General features: G+C 47.2%; 1 protein-coding gene across 10 annotated transcripts in view; it reads left to right on the top strand.

The window, feature by feature from the left end:
• The window catches only part of TTC7B (tetratricopeptide repeat domain 7B), a 255,882-nt gene that overhangs the window by 191,706 nt on the left and 51,749 nt on the right, over positions 1-12,427 (top strand). For 5 of the 10 annotated variants that reach the window (XM_058740002.1, XM_058740003.1, XM_058740005.1 and 2 more), the window contains 3 exons: positions 433-530; positions 4,958-5,122; positions 7,471-7,521. In XM_058740002.1, coding sequence (XP_058595985.1) covers positions 433-530; positions 4,958-5,122; positions 7,471-7,521 — 314 coding nt within the window. The remainder of the gene's footprint in view (positions 1-432; positions 531-4,957; positions 5,123-7,470; positions 7,522-12,427) is intronic. The other 5 variants (XM_058740006.1, XM_058740007.1, XM_058740008.1 and 2 more) reach the window with 3 other exon arrangements.

Here is a 12,427-nt window from a genome sequence, read left to right as displayed (position 1 = left end):
CCCTGGGCAGTGAGGGCTTAGGTGTAGACCGTTGATTAGTAAAGCAGTTCGAGGACGGTGTGTGTTTACGGGCTTGATGAGGTGCAAGACATTCAACACAGAATGCCAATCCAGTGGGTTCCCCATTCTAAGGTGGCTCGAGAACCTGCCTTCAAGGTTTCTTTCTTGTATCTTATAATGACACAAAAAGGGCGAAAATTAGCAAGGGTCTGTGGGTGTGGTTTACGTGTGTTTGTGACTGTGAACATGGAAAGTAATCCCAGCCCAGGCCTTGCCGCAAGCGGGATGCCTGGTCGTCAATGGAGAGAGTGTTAAAGAGCATCGAAAACGCACAAAAGGGGTGTTACTGCACTTCAGGGTCAGTGGTGGTTAAGTCTGTATCTTTCCCCTGCCCCCCTTCAAATGACTGACCTCTGCAGCTGTGTTTTGCAGTGATTCTGGACGTGGGAGCAGCCTCTTAGATAGAACCATTGCTGACAGACGACAGCTTAACACAATTACTTTGCCAGACTTCAGCGATCCCGAGACAGGTGAGAATAACAGACCAGAGGGGACGAAACGGTGTCCACGAGAACGTGGGGCCTGGCCCCGAGTGGCGTGGGGTGGAGACTGCCAGGGACTGGGCTTGGAAACGCTCCTCACGCAACTAGGTTAAACTCAATCGAGGCGCATTTTCTCCAGCGTCTCTTCAAGTGTGTGTTCACAGTGGGGGTTGCGATAGTGCCTGCCCGGCAGAGCTCTTTGAAATCTTTTCTATTTTTCCCCCTTGTTCTCAGAGCCCAAAATTCAAAACTAAAATTAGATCGTTCCCATCCCCGTGAAGCTTCCCCTCTGCTTTTCTGTCTGCCTCTCTCTCTCTCTCTCTCTTTAGGTTTCAGACCTTGCTGAAATCGGTTTTGATCTTTAATCAGTTGCACATAGGAACATCCTCCCCACCCCAACCCTGGGCCAAAAGGCCCCTTAGGGACGCAGGTGGGTTCCGAGCTTCTGATGCCCCTGTCCCCAAGTGAAGGCCTGCTGCACTCACTGCCTCTGAGCAAATAGGTACACCTCGTCATTTGTGCTTCCACATCTGCCGGGTAAGGAGGAACAAATATGCCTCTGTCATTTCCAAACCTCCAAACAAGTAATGCTAACAGTTACACCAACCATCCAGGGGCAGTTTGGAGGATGTAAAGAAATTCCCTCTGCTTTGAGCCTCAGAGACCATTTCACAGCATCATTGGAAAGCCGGCTCTGCTTCCTCTCCCCCTGCCCCGCAGAGGCAGTCTGTGTAAGGCTTTAATCCCCGTCTGGGTATGCCTGCTCTTTTATGGGCTGGCTTCATGGAAGGAGCCTCCCAGTCCTTCTCCTGACCAAGCCTTTCCAGAGAAAGCCAGGGAGCAGCCCTGAGGTGTGCACAGCCATCTCCTGGAAGATCCGGCCCCTGGCAGGATGGAAGAAATACCACCTCTCGGAGCCAGATGTGCTACCCGCCCAGGCCCATGCCCATGCTAACAGCTGCCTGCAAACAGCATTCCTGTGCTAGGCTCCCTTTTACCAAATTTGCAGTCTTCAGAAGTCTGCCCCCAGGGCCCCAGGGTTCCTAGGTCAAAGGAGTGTTGGGTATTGGATGCAGCATGAATTGCAAATCAATGCGGTTTAACACTGGCAGCCTGTGCTCAAAATGCAGACGACCAAGCCACAGAGAAACTCCCCCTCCCCGACCCTGCAGTGGCTTGACTGCCTCCCTCCCCTTGACCAGCAGTCCTTGGAGGGGGGCCTCTGGCTTTGAGTAGCACAGAAGTGCTCCTAGAGACACTGTGTAAGCCTTCTTGCTGGAAAGGCTGTCCAGACTGGCCGCTGCAAGGTGAGGCTGGGACACGGTGGGGAGGAGGGGAAGCTCACGGCCGCACCTGCAGCAATTTGGCTGATTCAGAACAGCTGCTGCGGCTGCCCAGGGCTTCCTCCCCCGTCACCCCCCCTCACCACCCTGGGAGGACAGTCCTACTGAATGCAGACCCCCTCTCCTTCCAGCTGGCCTGGACCTTAATTTCCCCTGAAGTCCCAAGGCTCGAATGCCACATTGCATTAAATACAGAGAGTGGCAGAAAATAAGAGAGACCCTGCTGTTATTTGTTCTCCCCTTTGCCCCGTGGGGCATTCTCCCTAGAGACCTCAAGAATCTCCCTCTTCAGGTTTGAGCCTTCTCAGGTGCCATAGCGTCCAGGAGGGGTGTGTCTGTGGCACAGGCAGGGGCTCCTGCATCTGCTCTGTCACTCACTCCGGGGGTCCCAGGCGGTTAGAGTCTGGATTGCTTGCACAGGTGCCCTGCCCCCAGCAGGAGAGAAGCACAGCCTCCCAGGCCTGGCCACTGACCATTTTACTGTTGTTGTTGTAGTATCCCTGCAAGATGATTCTTGCAGAAATCCCTACAAGACTTCATTCCCCAGCCCTGCCCCCAGAGCCCCACACTCTTGGTTTACACAGCACCAGTTACTTACCCAGGAGGCCAGGGAATCAGAAGAATGGAAGGCCACCTCAGGAGGCCTTGCCAGTTGCCCCCTGGTTGTAGATGAGGGTAGTACATTCTGAAATGACAGTTGAAAGCAAAGAGACGAAATTTAGGGAGGCTTGCCTAAAAATGGAAAGTGTGCCTCCATCTTGGTTACTAGAGCCCAGTTTTCTGTAGTTCAGCTTGGGGGGTGGGGGAGCAGTCAGAGGGCCAACCCATTCTCATTCATACACCTGTGTGGATGGCCTAACTTGTGAACAACACACAGATTTTAGGTTTTGATTCGGAAGGTGCCCTAGAGAAGTTTTTACTCCCGTCCCCGCACCCCCGTCTTGTTTTTCCGTAAAGGCAACCATTTTTATTGACTTTTTGGTTTGCCCTTCCAGTGTGTTTGCATTCAAATATTCAGAGATATCATTTCCATGTCCCCCCACACGACAAATAGCGGAATACGGTGTATATGTGCTGTTCAGTCCCTGGCTCAGTTCACTTCACGGCATGTCCTAAAGACCCCTCCGTATCAATCCATACAGAATGTCCACATTCTTTACAACAACGTAGCACTCCATGGCGCACACACTTCGCACTCTGGACTTAACCCGTCCGGCGGGGATCTCGGCCGTCTTCCTCCTTCCCTTTGCCACAGTCTTCAGTACACGTGAGGGAGGAGGCTGGCTAATTTTGAGTATCCACTGCAGCTCTGCTCATTTCGGAAAGCAACTGGGCTTAGAGAAAAAGAGAAAAGGAACTTACCCGAGGTAGAAATGCTCCTGAATCAAAACAAAGTGTCTGAGAGAACCCAGCCCCCAGCCCTGCAGGTGACATCTTGCTAACAGCATTGGTCCATGCAACACCTGCTCTTCTCTTCTTTCCCCAACTCCCTCATTTAAAGGGCACAGGCATGTGACACTAGCAAAGCCACAGCGTTGGCATCGGCAACGATGCGGCCAGAGCCATGGCGAACGTCCACCGCCATGACCCCGTCCGTTCTCAGTCAGCCAGCGTGCAGATAGGCCCTCTTGGGTTACTTGTTTGGGTGTTGCAGAACAAAAACGTATCTCCTTTTAAAAAAATTTTTTTCTATTGTGGAAGATCTTCAAACATACCCAAAATAGAGATACTAATATAATGAATCCCCACGTACCTACCACCAGCTTTCAGCAATTAGTATTCCTTTTGCATCCACCTCTCCTGTCCCACACTTAGATCTTATAGAGTATTTTAAGGCACATCTCAGACATCATATTTTGTGTCCTAAAATTTCAGTGTACACGTCAAATAGATAAGAACTCTTAAAAAATGTAAGTCCAATGCTATTATTATACATCTGGGTCATTATAAGGTGCAGGCTCAGCATTATTGATATTGGAAGTGGTTAATTAACTAGGTATGGTTTTTTACCTCTGAAATTGTCCACATGAACATCTATGGAATAACATCAGGGGAACTCTTGTCTGGAAGCTTTGGATTGGCCAAGTCCACTGTGGCTAAGAAAGTGGGCACTGGGTTCATTAAATGGATGTGACAAATTGAAAAACCCCCCTAAACAACATGTTTTCCCTTTCCTCTGGTCCCCCTTCCCCCACCTCTGATAGGTCCCAGCCATGGAAAAAGAGGAATCAAATAGAGTGACAGTCTTAACGTTGAAGCTATGAATCATTGTCTTTTCTTAGGAATAAGTTGGTAGTTCCTTAAATAGAGGATGAAAAAAAAATTTTTTTTTTTCTTGCTTTGCCTTCAAAACAGGATGTGGAGTAAGGAGATTTATCTTTAATCATTGGTAGATATCACTGGACACCTGTCCAAAGCAAAGTCATTCTTTTAACTTGAAAGTTTGGTCCATTGTGTCTGGGAAAGGTGGTCTCCCTCTTACTTGTGTATGTCTCCAGCTGTGAGACCTGAAGGCGACAATAACAGCTTCCTTTTCAAAGTGCCCCAGCCTGTGCACCGAACCACAGACCAACTTAGAAAGCTTAGCACTCTGTTGTCATGATGCTGGGACTAAGACATATCATCATACCTCAGTATCTCTACCTAGGAAAACCTAACCTTTCAGGTAAACTTTATATAAGGGCTTCTCCTAAAAACAAGTCCAGGAATAACCAAGGTCTACTGCACCTTTCCAAATGAAAAGCGGTTTCCTGTAGAATGTTCTGGATATTGTAGGTTAGAGATGGTCATTGGATCATGCTGCTGAGTCTGTGCCCAGGTAAATCTGAGTTATTTTTATTCTGTGGTGTTGTTGCAGAACAATTAAATAACCAGTGGGGAAAAAAAACAACAAATTTGTTTTCTTCGAAAAGCACTTGTATGCTATTGTCCAGTACAGGAATGATTGTCTATTACATGACCTCATTTTCTTTGCAGCTTATGTGAGTATATGAAAAGCTAGTTTATTTTTTCCTTTGTGTTTCTAAAGCTTTTTTTGCCTTTATCCTTTTTTTTTCTCTTTCACTTTTTTAGTGTCAGATTCCTCCTCCTCCTCCTCTTCTCTTTCAAGAACCGAATCTCCTCTCCACCTGTTTGTATCTCCTCATCTTCATTCTCCTCCCAAACCTGACACCTTTGTGTGGCCCCCTGCAGCTCATTCATTCAATGACCCAGGTCCCCGCCAGGAGCCCTCTCTGTGTAAACATGCTTTATGGTTTTTCCTTTCTTGTTAGACCTGCTTCATTTGCCTGGTGTTTCATTTTCTGATAATCTTCCTAACTGATAAGCTGAATAGGAAACTCCCATCAAATTTATCTGAGGGGAAAATCTTGCTAATTTAAAAAATCCAAGAGCTGTTTGGGGCAGAAAGAGACATTGGTGCCCAAGTTCCAACCTCCTCTTTGAAAAGGAAAGGAAACCTGTTTTGAGCAGAATAAACAGAAGCTTTTGTAGACAATTACGTCCTGTCCTTGGTCACTTGTATGCTTTCCTGGAGTTAATGTTAATGCATAAAAACGCTATTTTTAAAAAAGGCAAATTAGAACATTTTGCCAATAACTTATTTATGTGTATTTCTGATTTTCTATGTAGAAATTAATTCAACAAGCATACAGTGATCAAGGTGATATCCTAAAGATAATGGTCGTATGCCCTTTAAGTTTATGGTTCTCAAACTTTACTTACTGTCCATCAAAAGCACACGAAGAGCTTTAAGAACCACAGATCCCCTGAACCCCATCCCTATAGCTTAGGACTCAGTGCTGGAGCCCAGGCACCTGGATTTACAGAATACCCACTTGGGATTCCAAAGCCAGTGGGTCACCACATCTTGGGAAGCAACGGTATAAATTGTTTTCCATTGGCTAGGAAGGAAAATGTAGGGTTTGGGTGAAAACCCATGAAACCATGTAGGGAAATTGGATGGTATTTTAATCTGATCGTGCTTTTAAATAATACAGAAATTTGAAAGTCTCTTTTACAGTGTTTGGGGACCTGTCCATTAAAAAGAGAGAGAGAGAGAGAGATTCCTGTACTAAAATGAAACCCTGGTCGGTAAGGTCCTTAGATGGGACCCAACTGTGGGTCTCCCCCCAGGAGGTACAGCCTTGCTTCCTTTCACTTATTTATTTAACATCCACTTTGCCCAAAGCACTGCCAGAAAATTTAATCTCTGTATCCATAATTTAGAAGGGCTCATCTTTGTCCCAGATGCTCAGTTATATGCAGAACAAAAGCCCCTGAGGGGAGGCGCTGTCAGAGAGAACTGCTTCCTCTAATGTGCTCATCGTTTGGATGGTAAAGCTGCTGTGTTAAATTCACACACGCACAAAGCCGGGGCAGAAATGAGGCTATCATCTAAAATAAATCATCCAAACCAGGAAACACTCTGGCTCTACTTATCTGTGTAGTAAGTGTGCTCAACTTTGCTTTCGTGGCAATCCCAGCTTTATGAAACGCAAGATGAAAATAATGTTTATAAACTGCTTATGTTGTTTTTAACCCACTTCTTAAAATAGACATTGTCTCTTAATACAATGCCTCCAGGCAATTGCCACCTTCAGTTTTTTCCAGAAAAGCTGTTTTTTTCACATTGACTGTTGCCCAGTTTTTTGGTCTTAAAATGGGATCTTACCATTCTAGAATAGCATGATACATTCCCACTGGCCCGTCCTCTCCTGTTATACGGCAAACCCACCTCTGTCAACACCATCCTGAGGATCCCTGTGTTCCTTTAGACTTTATAAGGTTGAAGTCCTGACTCTTCAGTGAAGCACTAGATATCAGATGAATTAGTGAATTTTTAGGGCGATGAGCCCCCCACTGGGCTTTCTGCTGAATGTGCTGTATTCCACGAAGGACTCAACTGTTTATTCTTTGTGAAACCCCGAGCCATCTTCCCATCCTTAGAGAGTGCCTAGCCAGTAACCAGGTGTTTTACACCAAGACCGATGTGCCCAAGAAACTTTCTCCCCCATAGATACAACATTTCGTTAGAGAAGGGGAAAACATACCACACATTACTGATAAATGTAAAATTTCTTGATTAAAACTGTAATGAATTTGAATCCCAGCTCCTTTCGTTAGGAGGGATAGCCAAGGCCCCAAGTTCTACGAATGTCTCTCCCCAATCCTTTGACTTCATAGGAGCAAAAACTAGCCGAGGTCTACAAAGTATTGGAATCATGATTAGGGTTAGTGGTGGAAAGATCTGAAAAGTGCTTGTCTGATTATTTTTCCCTTCCCTTTGGAATTTCCTGCCCTGGAAACAAAACACATTACATGAATCGGTCAGCTTTCATGTGCTGGGTGCACATTTCAATGTAGAGGGGAATACCCAGTTGGCCTTTCTTTGGTTTAAAAAAAAAAAAAAAAATCATTGTTAGTGGAAAAACATGTGTCACTCTTGAGTTGAAATCTAATTCGACACAGCCAGACTTAACAGTTGGAAGGTTATTAGAACTCTATTTGCTTTTTTAGCCTTAATTTTGATTTTTCAAATGTTTTGTTTCTTGGTTTTAATTTTTGATTTGGTTTGTTGTTCCAAGGCAACTCTCCAGAAGTATACTTTCATGGTTTCCCCTCCCTTTTTTCAGTTAGTAAGTAGCTTACCAATCTATTAACCTCTCTGAGGGTCTCCAGAATCACGCTTCCCTCCACCACAGAACGTGTGTTGTCGTTGTCGACCGCTGGGAATGCTGAGATGACATGGACGCAAAGCTGCCACGTGCTTGCCCACTCCGCCCCCCCCCCCGCCCCCCCCAGTTCCCATCTCTCCCAAGATTCTAATGCATTCCGCTGCAGCTTGGGCTTAAGCAATGAGGAGGCAGCACTTCTCTGGGAGGGACCACAGAAGGAGGCAGTGTGGGAAAGATGCCCTAGTAAGGGCATGCAGTGGATTGGTCAGCAGCCCCAGTGGCCTGATTGGAAGTGTGAGGCACTCAGCCTCCCCAGTGTGGGTCGTCTGTGAATTTTAGGTAGAGGGAACCAGTTGAATCTGGAAATTTTTTTTCCAGTTCAACCATTTATTGCTACATAGGAAAGCAGTCCTAATCATGAATTTTCCTAAAATAAGCTAAACAGATGCCATAAAACTTAACCTACATCTACCAAAATTTAAAGGAGACTAAGCGGTTCCCTGGGTGTAGGACTCATACTTTAGGTGGTATCCTTTTAAGGCAGGAGTGAAGTTTCACATCTTTCAGAGGATGTTTCCGAGACTTCTGATTCTCTCTGGGCAAATATTTTTGGGAAATACTGCATCTCCCTCTTAGGGACTGACAGTTCACATTAGCGTATTAAAGGCTCTGAGAAGTCCTGCAGTTTAAAAAAAGTTCGAGCTAATTTCCTGAGCTAATTTCATCATTTTTCCCACCCTGTAGAATCAGCATTCCAGGCACTGCATTCTGGGAGATGCTCACGTATATGGTGATCCGATGCATTTGAATGATCTGAGCCTTTACTGCTTATAGTAAATATACCCCTCAGGGAGTTGATTTCCCCTCTGAAATCCAGCTCAGCTTAGATGTGACTTTATTTCTGGCTTCTAAAAGTGTCAATACAAATAAGACATTTTTTAAAATAAATACAAGTCCATAATAGAAGAGATATGTTTGGTGTTGTCATCACATTAGGGTTCTTCATGGGGAAAAAAAAAAGGTTTTACCGCCAAGGTTCTTTCGATATCAGGCTCCTCGGATACATTAAAAAGATTTGATTTTCAGAAAGTCAGGTTACCTTAAAATCTTCAGGCAGCCCATATTAGTGACAGTGAGACTCGATACATTTGTACAAGGGACTTAACTATCTTCTGTGGGAACCATTCCAGCTCTCTCCAAAGTCAGGAAACCTAGGTTCAAGGGCCACTTCTGTGGAAGAACCCAGGGAACTCATTTAATCAGAGTCCACCTTAGTTTCCCCATCTGTAGGGATGTCAGCTTACTAATTCTTCTGTTACACATGCCTTTATGGTATGCCAGGAGCCCCTCCTGATCTCAAGCTTCCGGTCAGGTACCTGCTCCCGAGGGGCAGGGAGGTGGCCACCAGGTGGGAAGAGCCCGACTGGGACACAACTGTCCAAGGCTCTCTCCACGCTGCTCACCACTCCTTAGACCCGGGGACCCCAGGCAGCCCCCTTCTTGAGTGCCCTTGCAGTCCTTATCTTGGAGGAGAATGTGTGTCGACATTTTATTTGCCTCTCCAAGAACATGCTCAAATCAAGAACGCCAACTTGGGTTCTTGGCTCAGTTTTTCCTATCACTGATTCTGGTCAAGCTGCTGCCCCTTTTAGGAACCTGTAACCCGGAGAAGAGAATAAGCAGATTAATGATAAACAAACCCCTGGAATGAAATAAGGTTGAAAAACAAACTCAAGGTCATTGTTTTTTCCCCTTTTCTTATGGCTAGCATTTTATTATTGACCTTGCATTTTCTGACAGTTAAAAATGTATCTCGTGATCAGGAAATGACCAGTCTGTTGGGTGTCTGTTTCACCCTCTGCTCCTGCTTAACAGAATAAAGTCGGGGTTTTTTTTAAATCTATATTTGAACAAGTTACTCTTAGTGATGACTCCACTGCTTTTGAGGGGTGGCAGTTAAAAAACTCCAGCCCTGATGAGTCAAGTATGAACCTCTTCTTGCTCTTTTAATGAAATTACAGTTAATTCTCCCCAATTAGTTCTGTGGTGTCTTTCTCTAAACAAGATTGAATAGAATCTTAGGAGATTGACAAGTCAGTAACAAATGGCACTCGGATAGAAGTTAAGGAGTGTGGGTCCAATCATTAGACCCTCACCCAAAACCGGGAAGGCTTTTCCCATAAGCTGCGTTCAAAGACAAACACAGCCTTCCCCAGACACTCGAGTGCAAAGACACAGCCTCATGAATATGCAACGGGGAGGGTTTCTGATGGCGATGAAAGCATCTGCCTGGTGTCGTCCTCCAGAAGGTACTGTCTCCAGCCCAGAGCCATGGCTCGGCTCACTCTGACAGCTGGCATCTTCCTGCATGCTTGTGAACGGCTTCCCTCCACGCTTCCCGTGTGACCTCCTGGCCCTGCCAGCACCCGCCAGCAGCATGCTGGGTCACCCCCGCATGCCCCCTGGTGACCGCATCCCCCAGTCTCTCCCTGCCTTAGTGGGATCCTTCCCTAAAGCTTTCCCTGGAAAGAACTTTCCCCCTTCAGGAGAAGACACATCCTGTCAGGTTTCAGCTGTGCTTGATATTCTGTTAAAGTCACTTGGAAATTGTGATCTCGTCTTGAGACCGTGGGTTTGGCTGTCCTGATTTATTTGGCTGTCTTAATCTCTTTCCCACTCTGTGAAAAAGGGAAGTATCTCCTAGAATGGGCACCAGAGTTATTGATCGGAGGAACCCACAAGCAGGAGGCCTGGTTGTCATGGGAATTGGGTAGGGCCGGCGGTTGCCTGTAGAGCACTCGAGCCCCACGCCCCTGTCACCCCAGCAGACATGCTACAAAGAGGGGAGCTGAGAAGGACACGTCGCACAGCACAGCGAGGAACCCACCCCCAGCCCCAAGTCAGCCTCCTTAGAGAAGCAAGACCACCTCCAGCAGAAATCGGGGCCGGGGGTGGGGTGGGGGGGGAGCCAAAATGTTTAACGTTAAAAAAAAAAAAGGTACAGAGATAAATAATGTTGATGTGAGAGTGGGTTCTCCTCCCCCTTCAAAAAATAAGAGACAGTCATCAATGGCTACGGAGGGGCTGTCTCCTTCCGCCCCGAGGACATCCTGGGTCTCAGAGCACAGGTGGCAGGTGTGAGGTCACCAGCTGCCAGCAGTCTGCAGCGTCAGACTGATTTACTTTCAAGCCGTATCTCGAGAAACAGACGTTGTTTTCCTGTTAAAAGTGAAAAATTGTAAGCAAAGCTCTCTGGCAAGAATGCTTAGTCATTCAGGGTTGCTATTTAGTATTCGGGGTCTTTAAGAAGGTATAACTGCTTCCATTTCCTTCTTATTGGAATTGTTTTGGGGGGGGGGGGAGCACAGCTTCTCAGAAACTGGAAGCTGGACGAAATCTACTGACAGATAATATTGCATCATTTCATAACCGAGGGGAAATCAGTAGAGGGGTTCATCGACCGTGGAGGATTTCTGCGTGCCCGCTACTGGAGTGGCTCTGTTTCTTTTCAGAAAAACTGTGGGGAGGCCAGGTATCTGCCACTGTAGCGTTAGGGAGAATGTGGGTGACCAGCAGAGAGAGGGGACCTGGGCACAGCCACATGCTCCATCACTCTCTCCATATTCATACACGTGAGGCATCTGAGTTGATTCTGGGGCCGCGAAGCAGAGAGCAGCCCGGATCCCAAGCAAACACACTCGAGCTGTGTCTACTGACTCTCTGATAAGCGAGTTTCGTTGCACGCAGTGTAACACCTGTCCCTTGTTCCTGGACTTTGATGCTTGCCTAGTCACTAGGGGGGCAGGGTTCCTTCTCAGACCCAGTTTATCTGCTACACGCTGAGAAGATAGGAGGGGAGAGGGAGGGGCACACCCTTCAGACCATAGCCGCTTACCTAATGCCACCAGAACAGTCAGAAGGACAGCTGGAATATAAATATAGGCCATGCATTCAGTGACCACGCTTGTGAAAATAACGCCTCATTGAACATAACCAAGCCACGTCATTCGTCGTGCCTTTTGCTTAACAAAACGGTTGCCTTCGAGATCCCTTTGAACGGTCAGATGGGGTTCGCATACAGCTGCCACGTTGGAGGGCTGTGTGATGTCGACCACAGGTGTAGCATGCTTTGGAAAAAGGATTTTCGTAAAGGCTGCAGCTGCACAAGCAACTTGAGCTGGCTGTTCCCAGTGTCCTGTCTGTGGCAGCATTTCTCAACAGGATTTTCAGCCCATGATAGCAGCATGGGTCAGCAGAGGGGTTCAGAGCTTGGACTCACGGCTTCCTGAGGTCAGTGGCCTCGGTCCCGAGTCCTCTCAGCCGTGGGGAGATGCCTGTCCACTTCAGTTCCCCGGGGCCACTCTGTTGCCGTCCCCTCCCCCCATCCCCACACACAGGGTGGTCCAAGGAGAACCCCGATGACAACCCGGGATGTAGGGATCAGAACAGTTCATCAGGGGACACTTTGCCTTCGTAAGAGGTGCCCAAGATCACATTTTCTTTGGGGACATCTTGGTGGCAGGGAAGAGAGAGCAGTTGGCTTGAGAAAATACAGATCTCAGCTCCAGGGCATCTGATCCCCACCCCCCACCCCCTCTGGACCATTTGGACGATTAGGTCACAGAACCTGGACCAGGTTTTAGGGCACATTCCCACCTGCCTGTGTCAGCTCTCGGTTCAGTTAGGTTTTGCGGTGGCTTTTCAGGGCCTCGTGCCCTGTGGCTGGGGGACTGGGTGGAGCACCACAGCTGCTCAGCTTGCAAGGTTAGGACAGTGATAAGCACGTCTCGAATTCCTGTGCTAAATAAGAGATGTACAGCAGCCGGCCTCCCTGGCTTACCTGTGGAACCTGATTATATGGGAGCTG

This window comes from Neofelis nebulosa, chromosome 7, assembly GCF_028018385.1.
Source record: "Neofelis nebulosa isolate mNeoNeb1 chromosome 7, mNeoNeb1.pri, whole genome shotgun sequence".
In the NCBI taxonomy this organism is placed as follows: Eukaryota; Metazoa; Chordata; class Mammalia; order Carnivora; family Felidae; genus Neofelis; species Neofelis nebulosa.
This window is presented reverse-complemented; position numbering and strand designations above follow the sequence as displayed.